General features: G+C 43.3%; 1 protein-coding gene across 1 annotated transcript; it reads right to left on the reverse strand.

Moving 5' to 3' along the window:
* Positions 1–6,865: 6,865 nt before the first annotated feature.
* Positions 6,866–9,751, reverse strand: LOC147313860 (zona pellucida sperm-binding protein 3-like). Its single transcript, XM_086262731.1, has 8 exons — positions 9,217–9,751; positions 9,006–9,124; positions 7,886–7,989; positions 7,646–7,820; positions 7,358–7,460; positions 7,198–7,280; positions 7,023–7,120; positions 6,866–6,932 (listed from the first exon to the last, which is right to left on the reverse strand). The coding sequence occupies exons 1-8, from the start codon at positions 9,712–9,714 to the stop codon at positions 6,883–6,885; spliced, it is 1,230 nt and encodes a 409-aa protein (XP_086118857.1). The 5' UTR covers positions 9,715–9,751; the 3' UTR covers positions 6,866–6,882.
* Positions 9,752–20,448: the final 10,697 nt, after the last annotated feature.

Raw genomic sequence — 20,448 nt, forward strand, 5'->3', positions numbered from 1 at the left:
GCATTGAAATCTGCTGCAATTTTATCTGCGTTCACCAGATATCAACACAATTTCGATCCGCTCCTCACGTGTTAACCTCTTCGACATGTCAATGGCTGTGAACAAAGAGAAACTTGTAAATAACTCACGAAAGAATAAAGTTACGTTGAAACCAAGCACACCATTGTTTTTCTTGTGACATTACCAATAAGTCTGATGTGTCACATGGCCCTCTTCCTATTGAAAAAACAAAAGTTGTATCCAAGATGGCCGACTTCTAAATGGCCACCATGGTCACCACCCATCTTGAGGAGTTTGCCCCCTCACATATACTAATGTGCCACAAACAGGACTTTAATATCACCAACCATGTTATTACGGTGTATCCATAGAAATGGCCCACCCTGTACTTTCTTCACTGTAGATAAAAAATGAAGTTGTAGCCGCCTTTGACCCCCGGCCTTCTCTCAATAAGCTTCATGATGCAGTCACCTGAGATGGTTTTCACTTCACAGGTGTGCCTTGTCCGGGCTCATCTTCTTAATGGGGTTGGCACCATCAGTTTTGTTGTGCAGCAGTCAGGTTGGTACACAGCTGACAGCCCTATTTGACATGGCAAGAACCAATCAGCTCAGTAAAGAGAAACCACAGTCCATCATTACTTTAAGAACTGAAGCTCCTCCCATCTGGAATTGAGTGCTTGGTGTCTTATTTAGAGGAGTATGGGGTATTGGGCTTGTTGCTTTGTGCTCTCCAGCTCCAGTACAACCATTGCCAGTGCTTGATGGTAATGCCAGAATAAGACCAACTTACTGTCTGCTACAGCTGACCTTTGCCTACAGTTCTGTTCTGTTTTTATGGACAGAATCTGAAGGGGTGAAAGGTCTGGTTATGTAGTTACAAGATCTTGTTTTTACTTTTTGACAATAAAAGTTTTTTGTTGACTTCACTGAGCAACGACCTCCACCTGACACCACAGCAGTTTCTGGTTGAGAGACGTGGGCCAGAGAAAAACTGGCACCTCGAAGTCCGAGGCCATGGTCCTCAGTTCAAAAAGGGTGAACTGTGGTACCTTAATGGGTTACAGTGGCAGAGGTACCCCTCCTCTCAGCTACAGATCAAAGCTCGCCAAACTTGGACAGCTGGCTGGTCTGAAAGTCTCACTTTCTGCTGCCACATTTGGACGGCAGGGTCAGAATTTGATGTTAACATGAAAGCATGGATACACAGTGCCTTGTATGAATGATTCAGGCAGCTGGTGGTGTAATGGTGTGGGGGATACTCTGACCACGTCCGTCCCTTTATGACCTCAGAGCACCCATCCTCTGAGGATGTTTCCAGCAGGACGATGCATCATGTAACAAAGTTCAAATGACTGCAAACTGTTGTCTTGAACATAATAAGTTCACTGTATGCAAATGGTCTCCATATGGTCATCAAATGTCAAAATCAGGAGATTTACATCATTGATGTACTGATACACAATCTCTGAGCACTGTCTCCTTGAATTAGGGCAGTTCTGTAGGCAACAAAAGGCTCCAACCAAATACGAGTCTCTTACATACAGTACGCAGCACAGAGTACAATTCAACCACTCAAGAAACGTCGTAACTTAATTAAAACAGCCATAAGGTTGCATCCACCTAAAAAAGTGAACATTCAAACTGTCATTAAGACGGGATTTTATTGCAGAACCAAAAAAAAGTTTGGTTTCATCAGTCTTGTAAGGTAAGCGGTAGTTGGAAACAGTGACAGGACTCTGTTAAAACACCATCTGATCTGTAGCTCTTCTAGAGCTGTCAGTCATGTCACACAGTCTTTGTCCACAATGTCTCACATTTCCACTATTTCACTTCATTCTCAAGCCTGATTTATAATCCTGTGTTGAATCCCTGTACAGCCTACACCAGAGTAGGTGATGCATTTGCGTGTGCCTTTAAAATTTGAATCAATTTAGCCTATGCATGGACGATGAGCGCTTTGAAAACCACAGAATATATAGTATTGTCTCAACTACATGCAATTACAGCCTTTAATTTTACAGAGGCATTATCCTTATAATATCTTTATACGGCACATTACTACTACGCAGACACAGGCTATGATTTTGGCATTGATTTAATGCAATACAATAAAGGAAGCTTAGTGTGTTACCAGCAGTGTTACCTGCTGATCAATAAAGACTAGCTGTATTCTTCCCACAGTTAACAATGAACGATAGCATAGTGATGCTAATTTGTGATACTCTAAATGATTAATTCCACAGAAACTGGAGCTAAATCATTTTTCCAAATCATTTCTGGCCGTATCATATGCAATGTAAATATGTAAAAGAGTAAGAACAGAAAACATGTAGCTGACGTACCTGTCAGGTAAACGATGCTGTCTGACATCAGAGCAGCTGTTAGAAGCATGGAAATTTCCTACGGCAGGAAATCACAAATGTTACACTGTTGCCCCACAACCCAAAATCACAGATCACAACACTGAGAACAGGTGACTAACAGAGGCACCATCAGGCCTCGGAGCGCGTAATCACTTATAGCCGTGACAGATGGTAAACGATGGTGAGCTTTCACACCAATCAATGTTCCAGGCTGAAAGAACAAGAAAACACGGAAAGAAAGCCCAATGATCCGACTCGGAGTTTGTAAATTCATACAAACTGTGTAAAGGTGATTTCCATCTTATGTTTAATTAAAATTTACACAGACAAGCTTTGGTTGGATTTGTGGATACGGTCGTTCTAGGTATGAACTCGAGACTTTTAAAATGCCTTTGAGCACCACTCAGCTACCTTCTCTTCGTGTTCCTTCTCTTCGCTTCTCAAACTGATTCCAGACCAAATTCAGACCCATACTCAGAAAACAGGAGGTGTACAAAAAGCATGACTACACTGTACAAATAACACCAGCTGCAGTTTGTTTGATTTATACCCTGATGATCTCGTCACCTTCCAATAAATCAATTGCTGTTTACCTCTGGATGTGTAGTTTCGTGTGACCAAAGGCTGCACATTTGCATCAGACATTACAGTGACATCAGTGTTTGTTAGTGATAACAGCAACTTGCCCAGTGCATTGATCCATAAATGCTACCTGAGTGTACCTCCTGTTTCACTGAGACACAGATAAGCTCAAAGACTTTATTTTAAACTGTCAAAACTGTTTTTCTGTAATAGAACTACGAAGACTGAAACCAAAAAAGTCCAAATGGCATTTTTAACACAGACAGTAACATGAGTATTGGACACATCACCAGTTTTCTAAAGGTGATAATTCTAACCAGATGTTGGTAACAGGACCTTAAGAGCCTTTGTCAGGAATTCAATGGTTATGGTTCTGCATGCGCCTGAACCTCCCTAACAAGATCAATAACAAAACCGGCTACTGATACCAAATACGGTAAGGTGCAGTCACCAGCCAGCTCCATGGATGACATCGAGTCATTTGCCAGAAGTGAACGAGACATCAAGCCACTGATCCACACCACTAGGATCTACAGCAGGGGTCAGCAACCCTTTTTTTGGTAACGGTATAAACAATGAGAGGTGGTGGATTGGCCAGATGCTGGCCGGTGTGTAAAAATAACTCAGTTGTTTGGTGGTGGTTATGGCGGAGCTTCCACAGATTCAGTAACATTAACAAGTGGTGGAGGCCAGCAGGTGGATGAGGGAAAGGGGAGGCAGGAGGAGAGACCCGAAGCGGCCGCCGGTCCGAGTGTCAGGTGAAGTGCAGATATAAACCAAGTTTAGATGGAGTTTATTTTCGTTGACTTTTTACAGTCAGTTACAGTAACTCGTACTGCGTGCTAGCTAGCATGACGGAGTTTCTATACAGCTGGGTGGTGCTATGATGTTACTGATAGTGAACTTTATTTTATTCATAAGGTTAGTTAGTAGAGTTGCCAACGGCTCCTTAAAAAAATGGAATGGTCCCTCATTCAGAGAAAATATTACACGTTTGGTGTTGAGCTGAGAAGAGACGCAGTTTGTCCCGGACTTTCGCTATAATGAAAAAAAGACACAAAGCTGGAGTTATTCTGTCGTTACGCTGCAGCTGCCTCTTCTTCTCTCATTCTCTCCTCCTCCGTCTCCTGTTTCTACTTCAATCATGAAACTGATCAATGATCAGCTGATCGTCTCTCTTGTTTATTTATCGCCCACTTTGCGCCAGAAAGAGGAAACCAGCAGATGTCGCGCTAAACAACAGCAGCACGTTAAAGCTTGATCAGCTGTTGTTAGAATTTATTTAATATTAATTTCTAGTATCAGCTGATGTTTGCTGGAGCCACAGCTGCAAAAAAGCTGCTGGTCATGATAAGGTTTGGTTATCTGGTGAGAGGGAAACATGAAGATGAAACCAGGAGATGTCCTTACTGAATCATCAGAGCTGAACAGGTGATGGAGAAACAGGTTTACCTTTTAGGTGACATGAATGAGTTGAAGTTATGAGCTGTTTCTGAGAGACAAATAACACCAGGATCCTTTTCTAAGTAGCTGACAGCTGGTAACTGTGCAGGGGCGGGTCTAGCAAAGTGTTGCCAGGGGGCCAGGTAGGGCATTAACAGGGAGAGGGGGGCACAAAGAAATACTTTTCTTTCTTATTCTCATTTAAAATATCTCGCTTTTATTAAATAATTATCTGAACCTTCAATTCAATTCAATTCAATTTTATTTATATAGCTCCAAATCACAACATAAGTCGCCTCAAGGCGCTTCATAGATACAGAGAAAAACCCAACAATCATATGACCCCCTATGAGCAAGCACTTTGGCGACAGTGGGAAGGAAAAACTCCCTTTTAACAGGAAGAAACCTCCGGCAGAACCAGGCTCAGGGAGGGGCGGGGCCATCTGCTGTGATTGGTTGGGGAGAGAGAAGGAAGACAGGATAAAAGACATGCTGTGGAAGAGAGACAGAGGTTAATAACAGATATGATTCAATGCAGAGAGGTCTGTTAAGACATAGTGAGTGAGAAAGGTGACTGGAAAGGAAAAACTCAATGCATCATGGGAATCCCCCGGCAGCCTACGTCTATTGCAGCATAACTAAGGTCATCCGTAAACCAAAGTTTTAATCTGATGTAAAATGTATAGAAATCACACATATACCAACAAGACTATACATCACTGTCACAACAGCGTTTGTTTTCATTCAAAGGCTTTATGGCTTTAATACCTGGGGGGCCGGTCTCTAGTCAAAATGCCCGGGCTGATTTTTTTGTCCCAGTCCAGCCCTGGGCACGACACGCAGTGACTTAATCTGAGAGGGTGCATTAAAAAATAAATGGCCGCACCAGCGGTGCACATCGCAAATCAGCTCACATTACACACATTAGTTGTGCCGCTTCTTAATGACGGTATCTTAACTAACAACCCCAACTACCAGATTCAACTTGTCATTGGCTAAAAATAACTTAGCCTACTGGTCAGAGGGACGTTGTTAGCTTTCCATATTCCAACACTTCAAAAGCTTCAGGAGCTGTCCGCTCAGCGCAGCATCAGCACCACGGAGATACACGGATACATCCGTAGACTCGAGACACAATGCGTCTTTGGGACTTTCAGGCGTTTGGACCAATGTTTTCTTTTCTGATCAAACCAGAAAGCTTTAATGAGCAGCTGGATTAGTCTCGCATTAACTGGCTGAGTTAATGCCAGTTAATGCAACATCGAAGCAGCTGGACTCCACAGCTGTGCGTGTTCATGGAGCTGCATGTTCACCTGCTGGACATCACTACCTGACAGGTTTAACTGTCTTCAGAACATTGCAGAGGCCTTATTGACAGTATTTGGCTCTACATGTCTGTGTGAGCAGAATTTCTCTCACATGAGTCCTCAGGCAGCCTCTGAATGCTGGACACTCTGAGACCTGTGTCTCTGAGTGGGAGACCAGAGATCACATTAACATGTGTCTCTGTATTAACAAACATGCATTTCTTTCAAAATAGCTGATAACTATTCACTGACAGCTGCCAACATCTGCAAACAAATATAATCCTATAAAGTGGTTCTATATAGTGTCTAACTGTTAATATAGAGCGTTATTAAATTTATAGCTAACGCTATCATATGGCACACTGACCTCTGAGGAAATTTTAAATGGCACTCACCGTCAGAAAGGTTGCCGACCCCTGATCTTCAGCAATGACAGGGGCCATAGTACACAACCTGTGCAACACTGTTCACTTCAGGGTTACCAGTTATTTGGATTTTTAAAAGCCAGCTAAGATGCATCGATTTACTCAAACACTTCAGTAACATTTGTGTATTTTATGCTTTGATTCTTGTACAGCTTGACCTTTATTATTGCTGTTTTGTAAAAGCGCATTTTTAAAGTCTTCAACATTTGTCTTGTGTTTTAATCATTTCCTGTAATGCACTTTGTGACCGTCGTCTAAAAAGCACCATAAATCCATTCGTCCAGTGTCCTCACTACACATTTATCAGTCTTTTAAATGTGCTGCATGAATTTATTTGATGTTTGAAAGTTGAATAAGTGCCACTGATTTCTCATCCTTATTCATCGGTAATAGTTTCTTTGCAACAAGCATGAAATATGATATCACTTCCTCTTTTGCACATGTTGTGTGTATTTCCCCAAACTACTAACCAGCATGTGCACGAGTTCCAGAAACGACCGGCTGGATCAACAGTCAACTCTTGTTAGCTGCACTGCGAACTTCAGGGTTGGTCACCGTTTATTCATTTTTTGAGAACAGTTTCCAGAAATGTCTTCAGTGTTTCACTCTCTGCGAAACCATTTTAAAGAAACATCTGCTGGTTATGTGCACGTGCCAGCTTCAGTGTCAGTTTAGAGACGTCACAGCTTCAAATGAAGTTTCTTTTTAAAAAGTTTATTTATTCTCTTTTGTTACAAATGTGTAAAAAAAACAACATCTTTCACTCTACAACAATGGGGCCCACAGTCACTTCAGCTTCCCATCGCTCCACTTTTTAAAAAAAAAGCACATAAACGCAGTCATTTTGCAGTCAGGCGTGAGAAATGAAGCATTGTGCACGTTCCTGCTGACATGCATTACCTGTGGCGTTGTCACTCAGGGCTCGGATCTTTCTCATTCCACAAGTGGACTCACAACAGGTACAGAACTCGTTCTTTCCATCTACAGCCATCCACATACTGTGGGAAGAGTCAGTGTCATGAAAGTCCTCTCGAAAGAATCAATGAATGAAAGATCTTCAAAAACGTTCTCATACCCCTCATAAAATGAGCATGCCTTGTTCTCAATGGTAACTGGGGCAGAAGCTGAGACGGCCTTCAGTAGGCAAGAGATATAAATCTGTTTAAATGAAATTAGGCCTCTTTATTTTAAAGTACACGACAGGGAGCATACATCATCAGCACACACTTGCATACCATCCCCTGTAGACCCAAGCTGTGGATCGCGACCTGTAACCGGAGTTTATCAGGCTGAGATCGAGGCATGAACCTGGAAATGGTGTGCTGACCCCCCAGACACCTGTAGGAAAGGCAACACTCACACAGAAGCAGCCACACTCTGTGGGGACATGCTGGTGTGACACTTGAATGACACTCGCACCACACTTAAGGTGGATCAGATTATCAGATCAGGTCAAGCTAAGTGTAGAAAAGAGACTACTGATATAGTGTACTGTATCAAACTGCTGCCCATCCAGAACCTACCCGTCATTTATTAAAGCTTCTCTTCGTCCTGAAGTGAAGTCTGACTTTGTGGTAGCGACGCAGCTGTCCACCAGCACCCTGAGGGGGGTTGGAGTTTGTACCAAGACTGCTGCTTCCATGTGAATGACATCTACCAAAGCATATCTGGTGGACGTTCTCTCAAACTTCCAGTCATCTGAAGCAAAATTAGCCATTAAAGGTTTGCAAAGTCACAGTCGTGTTAATATTGCTGGGACCCACCAGTCATAAGTTTCAGAGAAAAATGCTGCTGTGTCTGTGCTCGCCTGGTAGCTTCACTGGACATCCAGGCAGGATGCTCGGGATCGCTGCTCGCACTGTGCTGCCTGAAATGTCAAAGTTAAGAGCAGTTTTTAGCATCACACCAATCATACTTTAAAAGTACACTAATACTTTAAACCTGCACCAGAAGGCTGTTGCTTTGTCATCCATGAATCTGCTGACAAAGTTATAAGTCACCAACAAACAAAAAGCCTACATACCTGGAACGTGACTGTATAAAAGCTACAGGATTTCTTTGATGCGTGGCTAAAGCATGGAAAGGTTCCATAAAAACATGTTCGACTAATTGCTGTAAAACCGACGGGCCACAGCTACACAGTCAGGTTAAAACAGCGTTGGTTTAAAAATTATTAGATCAGGTCAGTGAGCTTAAACATGCTATGTTGGTTAATATATCACCAAGAGCATCAGCCTGGAAAAAGGAGGAAATATGAAGTGCTAAAACTGCAGTACCAAGACTGGCTACTTTAGGTTGAACCCCGAACTCAGTCCCACACTCACACATTAAAATGTCCAGTTTTACAGCTCAAAGTGTGCCTGGGACAAAAGAGTTTCCACCTTAATAACATTTGTTCAGGGTGATTTTATTTTGAAACTAACGCATCCATCTGGATTTTTCTCTTGTTAAAAGATGGGGCATAATTCAAATCCATTTTATTTATATAGTACCAAATCACAACAGTCGCCTCAGGGCGCTTTACACTGTAAAGACCCTACAATAATACAGGGAAAACACCAACACTCAGATGGCCCCCTCTAAACAAGCACTTGGTGACAGTGGGGGGGAAAAACTCCCTTTACCCTTTCCTGGTTTCAGGCTGATGGGAGGAAGACAGGACAAGGACTGAAAGAACTAATGACAGGCCTCAACTCTAAAAACTTTATGTGACCACAGAAGACTTAATAAAAAGGCTTCGACTCCAGATTTTACATGGCGATGTGTTAGGACAGAGTTGGAGTCAGTGTTTAATTAAAGGCTGTTTTGTTGCAACACTATTCCTTTAATAAGGACCACCGTAAACTAAAGTGGGTGTTCAGTCTGTTCCGCATTTCTAGTCACCTCTGGTAGTGGCATTCAAGTCTAATGACAGCACTCTGGCTCCTCGTAATGCCGCTTCTGCCAAACACTTTGGGGTTGTAGGCCAGCGCAAAGGCATAAATGAAGGCATTTTCTGTCAACTAATGAAAAAATACAAAGTGTATTAAAAAAATGAATTTCACTTGTGTGAAAAGGTGATGTAACTGAATGAACAGAATAAAAAGGTTCATACCACTAGCTTGCTACCACAGCTGTGCAGCTCAGATTCAAAAACCAGCACATGAGACGAGTCATCAGTGTCAGTGGCTGAACAACCACCGAGGCTGATTTCTTCTGGCTTTATCAGCTTGCCGAGACCCAGCAAGTCCCGACTCACTTCAACAAAGATCTTACTTTCACCACACCTCACAGCAACGCGGTAGGCTGCCACTGGCTGCTTCAGTTCAAACTTGAAAGGTTTGTTCACCCGATCCACTGGATCTTCTGGAAATTTCCAGGAGAGGGGTTCAAGTGCTTGCTGGTTCTGCTTTGACTGGAGCTTTGCAGCTTGCTGAGCAGACTGACTGGAGTGCACTCTGTCAGGTTCTCCTGGAGCATCAGCTTCAGCCACAGCAGGCCTCTGTGCCTTGATCCCCAAGTGTGTTGGCACATTCAGACTGTGGAATCGAGCGTCACTAAGCCTGACCCATGCAAGTACGAAGCTAAATGCAACAAGCTGCCTGGCCCCCATGGTTGCAAACAGACACAGGTCTGTGCAGCCTTCTTAAGGATGAGCACTGAAGCAGGCTGACTCCTCCCTCTCCCTAATCACCTAAATCTCCTTCCACATGTGTGGATCTCACCCTGGAGGAAACCAAAGGAATTATATTTGTCTTATATTTATGTATTATATCCAATAATTAAGTATATTTATTATATTTATGTTTAGATAGATATTATAGATACTTAAAAACATAACAAATATTCTTGTGCAAAGTACTGATTCAACTTTTTTGCCCAAGTAAAAGTGCAAATGTACAGGCTCTGAAATTCACAGTAAGAAGATAAAAAGTAGCTCTTTGAAGAACGTTTGTACCGGCTGATTTTGTGCAAAGCTAACCGAACCTTGTACTATATTAATATAATAAAATCTTATGAGCACATGGGAATGCAAACTTTATTTCAGAGTAAATTCTGGTTTTAATACTAATGAATGTGCTCAGCTTGATCAGTTATAGAGAACATGAGCAGAGCAAAGAGAGATTAAAAAAAACAAACGGCTCTATTTCCTGTTGTAGTGGGCGGCTTTGCATCCACACCTAAACAGGAAGTGGGATTCAGCAGGTGGAGGAACCCTAAAACTGGTTGTAGTTGCTCAGCCCAGTTAAAAGAAGCTTACAATCATTTCTGCTATGAGCTCCAGCAGATGTGCAGGCTGTGACCATCAGACTGTGCTGCTGCTGCTCTGAGGTGCACTGCTCTTTGTGAATTTACAATTCAAGATGTAAGCAGATGTTTTACAGGCTGACTAAACTTATGACAGATGAGCTAGATCGTGTCCACCTGAGGATTTAAGCTCTTCTTTCAGATACCGTTATATTTTTGTACTTTTTAGATTTGGAGTAATCGTGGGCAGGGATGGTTTCCCTGTTGGAGGTTGACAGTTCCAGGCTCCAGTCACTGATGTGTTTGTCTTTCAAGTCACCTTGAACTCTGCATGCTTTAGAAAATAGGTAAGTATTAGTACTGGACTTCTTTTTTATGAAGGTTTGAACTTTGAGAGTTTAAACAAGAGAGAAAAGTGTGAAAATGTTCATGCCTGTCTGAGAAAAGTGTATAAAGTGTGTAGTGACGGGTTTGACAGCCTTAAAACATCTAAAATAATTGTAAAAAATAAAGTTGGCTACTTTGTGGATTTCACCTGTCGTGGGTTATTTTAGGAACTCCCACGATAAGCGAGGGACCGCTGTGGTCGGTCACCTGCAGTTAGCAGGTGTGGGTTGCCTTAATTAGGTGCATCAAGGTATCCTGTTACTCTTGTTGGATGGAGTGGCTGACAAATTTGCTTCGGTGTGTCTAATGAACCTTCTGTAAGCGTCACAGCAGATTCAATTCAATTCAATTCAATGTTATTTATATAGCGCCAAATCACAACAAAAGTCGCCTCAAGGCGCTTCATAGATACAGAGAAAAACCCAACAATCATATGACCCCCTATGAGCAAGCACTTTGGCGACAGTGGGAAGGAAAAACTCCCTTTTAACAGGAAGAAACCTCCGGCAGAACCAGGCTCAGGGAGGGGCGGGGCCATCTGCTGTGATTGGTTGGGGTGAGAGAAGGAAGACAGGATAAAGACATGCTGTGGAAGAGAGACAGAGGTTAATAACAGATATGATTCAATGCAGAGAGGTCTGTTAACACATAGTGAGTGAGAAAGGTGACTGGAAAGGAAAAACTCAATGCATCATGGGAATCCCCCGGCAGCCTACGTCTATTGCAGCATAACTAAGGGAGGATTCAGGGTCACCTGGTCCAGCCCTAACTATATGCTTTAGCAAAAAGGAAAGTTTGAAGCCTAATCTTGAAAGTAGAGATAGTGTCTGTCTCCTGAATCCAAACTGGAAGCTGGTTCCACAGAAGAGGGGCCTGAAAACTGAAGGCTCTGCCTCCCATTCTACTTTTAAATACTCTAGGAACAACAAGTAGGCCTGCAGAGCGAGAGCCAAGTGCTCTAATAGGGTGATATGGTACTACAAGGTCATTAAGATAAGATGGGGCCTGATTATTTAAGACCTTGTATGTGAGGAGCAGGATTTTGAATTCTGGATTTAACAGGAAGCCAAAACAGGAGAAATATGCTCTCTCTTTCTAGTGGACAGCTTCAAATACCTCGGAGTTCACATCACGCAGGACCTGTCATGGTCCTGTCACATCAACACCGTGGTGAAAAAGGCCCGACAGCGTCTCTACCACCTCAGACGCTTGAGAGACTTCCAACTGCCCTCCAAGGTGCTCAGGAACTTTTACTCGTGCACCATAGAGAGCATCCTGACGGGAAACATCTTAACCTGGTTCGGGAACAGCACCATGCAGGACAGACGAGCTCTACAGAGGGTTGTGCGGTCAGCTGAGCGCACCATCCGCTCCGAGCTCCCTGACCTGCACTCAATCTACAGCAGGCGGTGCTGGACCAAGGCCAGGAAGATCGTGAAGGACCTCAGCCATCCCAACAACACACTGTTCTCTCTGCTGAGGTCAGGAAAGCGATTCCACTCCCTGAAGACCAACACAGAGAGACTGAGGAGGAGCTTCTTCCCGCAGGCGATACGGTCTCTCAATCACACCACCACACAGTCCTGACCCACACATATGGTTCTTACACACACACTGGACTTTCTGGACTTTGGTTTTGCACAACACTGGTCACTATATTCTTCATTTCCGGTTAATACTTGTACAGCTGCTGTTATTGTGTATATATTTATTTATATTTAGATTTCTTCATACATTCTTATTTAGTTCTATATTGTGTATTGTGTATTTTGTTGTACAGTTATTTTATTTTCAACTTTAATTTATATATTTTATCTTATTCTTCCCAGTTAAATTTACCCTTCATTCTAATTTGTGTTGTACAGTTATTTCATTTTTAACCGTAATTTATATTTTATTCCTTCCTAGTTAAATTTACCCTTTTTAATTTTTCATATTTATTTCCTATCTTATTCATAGCCTTTTCCTTTTTTGTTCTCTTTAGGTCACGAGCAGTTGTCCAAGCATTTCACTACATATCGTACTGTGTATGACTGTGTACGTGACAAATAAAAATTTGAATTTGAATTTGAATTTGAATTTGATTTAGTCCCTGTCAGGACTCTTGCTGCAGCATTTTGGATCAGCTGAAGGCTTTTCAGGGAGTTTTTAGGACTTCCTGATAATAATGAATTACAGTCGTCCAGCCTGGAAGTAATAAATGCATGAACTAGTTTTTCAGCGTCACTCTGAGACAGGATATTTCTAATTTTAGAGATGTTGCACAAATGGAAGAAAGCAGTCTTGCATATTTGTTTAATATGTGCATTGAAGGACATGTCCTGGTCAAAAATGACTCCAAGGTTCCTCACAGTGTTACTGGAGGCCAAGGTAATGGCGTCCAGAGTAAGAATCTGCTTAGATACCATATTTCTAAGCTTTTCAGGGCCGAGTACAATAACCTCAGTTTTATCTGAATTAAGAAGCAGAAAGTTAGCGGCCATCCAGGTCTTTACGTCTTTAAGACATTCCTGCAGTTTAACTCATTGGTGTGTGTTATCTGGCTTCATGGACAGATAGAGCTGGGTGTCATCTGCATAGCAGTGAAAATGTATGCTATGTCTTCTAATGATGCTGCCTAAGGGAAGTAAAGCTGATTGTGCATTTTTGTGGACATTCAGTTGTAGAAAGAGGAACATGGGAGGGAGTTCACGTTCAGATGGGAACCAAAGAAACAAAGACTGACACAGAATTCACTTAGTTCCAGTCTATTGTGAGTCAAGTGCTGAAATTTTTCTAATCTAATAACTTTAATCTCAGCCAAACCGATTTACTCCGGAACAAATAAAACACTGAAAAAAGCCAAACAATAACATTTTTAAGTTATCCGAGTGGCTTACGTATCATGTTTAACCTGAGTAGACCGCAGGGGTCTGAAAACGATGAAGCCGGGAGTCCGCTGCTCTCGCCGGCTCGAGCAACCATTGAACCCCCCGGTCAGCTATCGAGCTGGTGGGTAACAGAAAACGTTGGAGCACTTTTACAAATATGTGGTGTCTTGATAAACTGAGCAGATATTTGAAGTTTACACAGCTACATTCTCCTGAAAATATGTCAACCCTCTCAGGCTTAAATTAAACTTTTTGTTGCTAATGCACAACCAAGTCCTGCAGTGGTACTTCTGAGTAAAAAAACTCATAAAATATGTATGTGGGGTAATCAGGTTGTTAGCTTTTAACTGTTGCAAATCGGCAACGCCTGCCTCGAGAGGGTTAAAAGTTTATAAGAGTAATATTAATATTAAAACTAAGTAGCTGCCGCCATTGTTGGAAACCGGAATTGGCTGGGCTGCGCTATGAATTCTGGGATATGGTGGGCCACAAAGGACACACCCGACCCATCCTTCAAATCTGGGGGAAAAGAGGACGCATTTGTCGGCCGGATTCGGAGGAGTCTACGAAGTGGGACAGCCTTGGTCGTGTCGCTGTGACGTAATCGGTCTACAAATGCGTCCTCGGGAGGATGCAGCCGACGTTGTGGGACACAGCTTATGTCTCTCTCTCTTTCCGTTCCTTGGGTTTCATCTCAGAGTGTGTGTCTGTGTTCCCTGCACTTCCTGTTTCACTTCGATAGTCTCCTGCCTGGTGTGTGTCATGTTCAGTTTTGTTTCCCCCTGCCTGTGTTCCCTTCTGTGGTTTGTTCCCTCGTTTTCCCTTGTGTTATGTCTACATCCTCCTCTGTCCGCTGTGTGTTCCACCACCAGTTTAGTATTTACCACTTTATTCTTTTCCGGTTTGTTCACCTTGATTCCAGCAATAAAGCGGAGTTTAAGTTCGTTCCTGTCTGCGAGTCTGCATTTGGGTCCCATCCTGCCTGCCGCACTCAGCTATTCATGACATAACGTAGAAGAAAACTTGCCAATAGCACAGGTTTGTAGCATTTTGATTAAGACTGCAGGGACTAACTGAATGCAAAGTGAAGAGCATATATGCTATAATTTTCAGTGTTACCACAGTACATCATGGGACAACCATTCGAGGTGTAATGTGTTTAATAAAATCACTTTCTGTATTTGTGTGAGCAGTTTTCTGTGAAGCGTTATCCCAGGAGAGGCAGAGTTCTGGGCTTTCATGAAGTGGAACAGAAGGAAAGAATGACACAGGACAGGTAAACAGGTAAACTTAGGTAACCAGCAGTTAGCCCCATTAAAATGATTTCCACTGATGCGTGACGGTTTGCTGATTTCAGCCTGTCCTTCTGTTCATAAAGGAGGCAGGTTGCTCTCTTGTGGTGTTCATGCCTGAAATAACACCACATCTCGCCGATGTTACCATAACAACAGCAAGTAATGAGAAATAACTGTCACTCACTGAAAAACCCATAATGCTGCGATTTACTGTAGGGTGAAATTTATTTTACAGAGATGCACAAACAGGTTCAATACTTTTCATAATATTATAAAAAAATCACATCTTTGTTTTTTACTTTATTTTTCACTCACCTGCTGTGTAGTGTTGCTAACATGGAACTGACCATGTTATGTACAGATAAACTGTATCTACTATTAAATTGCTCCCATTAGCACCTACAAATCTGTTCTTTTTCCTCCTGATGTTCAATGCAGTTTGGAGGAAAAGCAACATCCCTAGCATTAATGTCTGGATACTACGCAGACGTGTGAAGCAGAGTTTTCCTGAGTCAGTAGATTATAGAACCACCTTCAGATTAAACAAACTTTTTCAGCATTCAGTTGTCGATTTGCAGGTGTGTTTGGGATCCTTGTCCTGTTGCATGACCCAATTTCAGCTAAGTTTAAGCTGAAAGCCAGCCTCTCATTTGACTCTTTGGTATACAGAGTTTATGGCCGACTTAATTACTGTAAGGTGCTCAGGTCCTGTGCCTGCAGAACAAGCCCAGATCATCACTCTTCCACTACCGTGCTTGACTGTTGGTGTGTGTTTGTGCTGATGTGTGCAGAGTTTTACACCGTTTGCTGTTTTTCAAATCATATCAAACGAGTCACAAGCTAATAACTATAAACTCTCTGACATGCAACATACATGTCAAAGGTTGGTGCTCTGACAAAGAGATTCTCTGTCCCCACTGCCCTTCTGCAAAGGCTTGAGCCCTTCAGTGAGATCATTGACAAGACTGCCAACTCCTCTACATGGATGACAATAATCTGAAGGCCAGCAGTGAATGAAACATTAATTCACTGATCCACACCACTAGGATCTACAGCAATGACACTGGAATGTCATTCAGACCAGGAGAGTGTAGTTGGATGAAACTGAGGGGCTTGCACTACAATAAGGCAACACTGCAGACAGTGAGGACCACTACAAGCACCCGGGTTCCCTAGTTCACCCCAACTCCAGCTGTGAGACTGTACACTAATCCGAAGGATTCAGGCCAAGGACTAGTGAGTGTCAGATCCACAAATCAAGGTTGAAACAACAATAGAATAGAATAGAATAGAATAGAATAGAATAGAATAGAATTCAACTTTATTGTCATTGCACATGTCACAAATACAAGACAACGAAATGCAGTTTGCATCCATCCAGAAGTGCTTTAGCCATGATATGGATATATTACAGAAATGGGTCTGTTATAGGTATGTTATGAATCTGCTATAATTATAATTATGTACAGGCTGTAGTGGGTATACAAGCTATGCACAGGCTATGAACAGGATATAAATATGAAACTATACAGAAATATGAAATATGAACTATGCAAGTTATAAACAGTTGTAGAATTATAATAATTATTGTACAGAATGATTGTTTATGCAGCATTTACAGTAGTGCTACTTTCTACAGTGGTTATATAAAGTGCTGGTGGTTGTGAGTGGTGGTTCAGCCATGTTATTTTTGTGTGTATGAGGGTACAGTTGTGCATTTGTTTGTTTTTGTCCATTGTGTGTATGTTCAGTTGTAGGTGGGAGTGTGTATGTTCAGTCCATGAGTTTAATGTGGGTCAGAGTTCAGGAGTCTGACAGCTGTGAGGAAGAAGCTGTTCAGGTACCTGGTGGTCTTAGTCCAGAGGCTGTAGCGCCTCCCAGAGGGCAGGAGGGTGAAGAGTCCATGTGCTGGGTGACTTTGATGATTTTCCCAGCCCTTTTCAGACACCGCTTCCTGTAGATGTCATTTATGACAGGAAGTGGTGCTCCGGCGATGCGCTGGGCGGTTTTCACGACCCTCTGCAACGCCTTCTGGTCTGAGGAGAGCAGTTCCCGTACCAGACTGTTATACAGTTGGTCAGGATGCTCTCGATGGTGCAGCGGTAGAAGTTCACCAGGATGTCTGAGGACAGGTGGTTCTTCCTCAGAGTCCTCAAGAAGAAGAGGCACTGGTGAGCCTTCTTGACCAGCTTGGAGCAGTTGGTCGTCCACGTGAGATCCTTGGAGATGTGGACTCCCAGGAACTTGAAGCTGCTCACACGCTCTGCAGCTGTCCCTTTAACATAGATGGGTGGACAAAGATACATAAGTACATCAGGAAGATGGCCAAAACTGATAGTGTGCTTTGTGAGTACCTCAGGCTGCAGAAATTTGAGAAAGGACTGTACAGCCTGTACCACTGGCACTGATATTGAGAAAGTGGCTGGTTAAAGCTGGACTGAAAGACAGCATAGAGGCACTAATCATGACAACACTGGAACAAGTTTCATAGAGGCTGGGGTCTACCATACCAGGCAAAACCCCAGGTGCAGGCCCCTGTGACAGTCTTTATTTTAACAACATTGTCAGCACAGGGGAAGTCCCGAAGGCCTGGACGACCAGTATTACCAGTATTACCATACCCATATGGAAGAACAAAGGGGATGTAGCCGAATGCTCAAATTATCATCCTATTCGCCTACTATGTCACATGATGAAAATATTCGAAAGAGTCATCAATGCACGTCTTCAGGAAATTGTCAACGTCACCCGCAACCAATGCGGTTTCGTAAAGGGATGCGGAACAACTGACGCCATACACGCTGCCCGCCTCCTGCTGGAGAAGCAAAGGGAAAAGAACAAGACGGTACAGCCTTCCTAGACCTTGAAAAGGCTTTCGACAGGGTACCCCATGACCTCATATAGCACTTCTTAAGATCGCATGGTGTCCCTTAGGTGTATGTCAAATGGATACAGCTCCTCTATGACAACGTCACCAGTTCAGTCCGATGCGCCGCTGGACTATCACCTCCCTTCCCAGTTAGCGTCGGAGTCCACCAAGGATCAGCTCTATCACCCCTCCTCTTTATCCTTTGTATGGATACCATCACGACCTCATCCATGGTCTCTCTTCTTTGCTGATGACGTAATCCTCGCCAGCAAAGTCAGAGAAGAGACCCAAACGACGACTCAACTCTGGAAGACCCGGCTCGATGAATATGGTATGCGGCTCAATACGAAAAAGACCGAATACCTGGAAGGAGGCCCCCAAACTGATGGCATCATCATAATTGACAACGAAGAGTTGAAGAAGACAGAAGAGTTCCGCTACTTGGGCTCAGTCATCAGCTACGATGGAAATATCCCCTCCGATGTCCAAGCACGAATAAATTCAATTCAATTCAATGTTATTTATATAGCGCCAAATCACAACAAAAGTCGCCTCAAGGCGCTTCATAGATACAGAGAAAAACCCAACAGTCATATGACCCCCTATGAGCAGCACTTTGGCGACAGTGGGAAGGAAAAACTCCCTTTTAACAGGAAGAAACCTCCGGCAGAACCAGGCTCAGGGAGGGGCGGGGCCATCTGCTGTGATTGGTTGGGGTGAGAGAAGGAAGACAGGATAAAGACATGCTGTGGAAGAGAGACAGAGGTTAATAACAGATATGATTCAATGCAGAGAGGTCTGTTAACACATAGTGAGTGAGAAAGGTGACTGGAAAGGAAAAACTCAATGCATCATGGGAATCCCCGGCAGCCTACGATTATTGCAGCATAACTAAGGGAGGATTCAGGGTCACCTGGTCCAGCCCTAACTATATGCTTTAGCAAAAAGGAAAGTTTGAAGCCTAATCTTAAAAGTAGAGATAGTGTCTGTCTCCTGAATCCAAACTGGAAGCTGGTTCCACAGAAGAGGGGCCTGAAAACTGAAGGCTCTGCCTCCCATTCTACTTTTAAATACTCTAGGAACAACAAGTAGGCCTGCAGAGCGAGAGCGAAGTGCTCTAATAGGGTGATATGGTACTACAAGGTCATTAAGATAAGATGGGGCCTGATTATTTAAGACCTTGTATGTGAGCAGCAGGATTTTGAATTCTGGATTTAACAGGAAGCCAAAACAGGAGAAATCTGCTCTCTCTTTCTAGTCCCTGTCAGGACTCTTGCTGCAGCATTTTGGATCAGCTGAAGGCTTTTCAGGGAGTTTTTAGGACTTCCTGATAATAATGAATTACAGTCGTCCAGCCTGGAAGTAATAAATGCATGAACTAGTTTTTCAGCGTCACTCTGAGACAGGATATTTCTAACTTTAGAGATGTTGCACAAATGGAAGAAAGCAGTCTTACATATGTGTTTAATATGTGCATTGAAGGACATGTCCTGGTCAAAAATGACTCCAAGGTTCCTCACAGCGTTACTGGAGGCCAAGGTAATGCCATCCAGAGTAAGAATCTGCTTAGATACCATATTTCTAAGATTTTCAGGGCCGAGTACAATAACCTCAGTTTGATCTGAACTGAATCTAAAGGCAGCCTGGTTAAAATGGCAACAGGTCACTGGTGTCCTTTGTGACAGAAGAGTGCCAGATCGACTCAAGGGAAAAATCTACAAAACGGTGGTTGCCCAGTAGCCCTGTATGACTCTGCATGTTGCCCGCATTGACCACACATGAACTGGCCCTAAACACCATGGAGATGCGCATTCTCGATGGAGCCTGGGAATTACAAGATGGGACTGTGTTATGAACAAAGACATACAGAAGTGACTAGGTGTAGCCCCAATCAAGGAAAAGATGCTTGAGTCCCGCCTGAGGTGGTATGGACACGTGATTCAAAGCAATGAGAACTCTGTAGCAAAAACGGCTATGAGGACCGACCCAGAAGGACGCCGGCCTTGAGGCAGACCGAAGAAACAGTGGATGGACAAAATTTAGGAAGACATTAAGACCGTCAACGCATCACCTGAGGACGCCTTGGACAGAACCAAATGGAGAAACCTTTGCCAAAGAGCGGACCCTCCACCAGCGGGAAAAACGCGAGGATGAAGAAGAAGGCCCCTGTTACAATCCACCACATAACAGCAGGCAGGGCATACATGAAACACCTTAACCAAGTGGCCGACACAGTACACAGGAACATCTGTGTCGAGTATGAGCTGAAAGTCCTGAGGGGAAAACAGGATCTGCCCCCTAGGGTGGTGGAAAATTACTGAGCTGAGATCCTGTGGGACTTCCAGATAGAAGACAGGTAAAGTGGTGATGGCTAACCAACCGGACATAGTAGTGGTGGACAAGCAGAGGACAGACAGCGTAGACGAACCAAGTAATAGCAATATCAGGAAAAAGAGAAACTCGAGGAAAACCAAGGGTTGTGAGTGGAGCTCGAGAAGGCAGCAGTGTATGAGACATCCCACTGTACCTCACATATCGTGCCCTGAAGCCAAATGCTTGGCAGGGAAAAAAGTATGTTTACATGTGTCTGTTCCAGCTGCCAGCAACATTCAGGCAGACAGCTGCTGGCTCTCTGGCTCAGGGAGTTTTATCCACAGAGGACATGAGGGCAAACCTCA

Source organism: Aulonocara sp. 'chitande type north' Nkhata Bay, linkage group LG14 (genome assembly GCF_057382095.1).
Source record: "Aulonocara sp. 'chitande type north' Nkhata Bay isolate Kocher_YH1m ecotype deep benthic linkage group LG14, A_spYH_male_GT1.1, whole genome shotgun sequence".
Classification (NCBI taxonomy): Eukaryota; Metazoa; Chordata; class Actinopteri; order Cichliformes; family Cichlidae; genus Aulonocara; species Aulonocara sp. 'chitande type north' Nkhata Bay.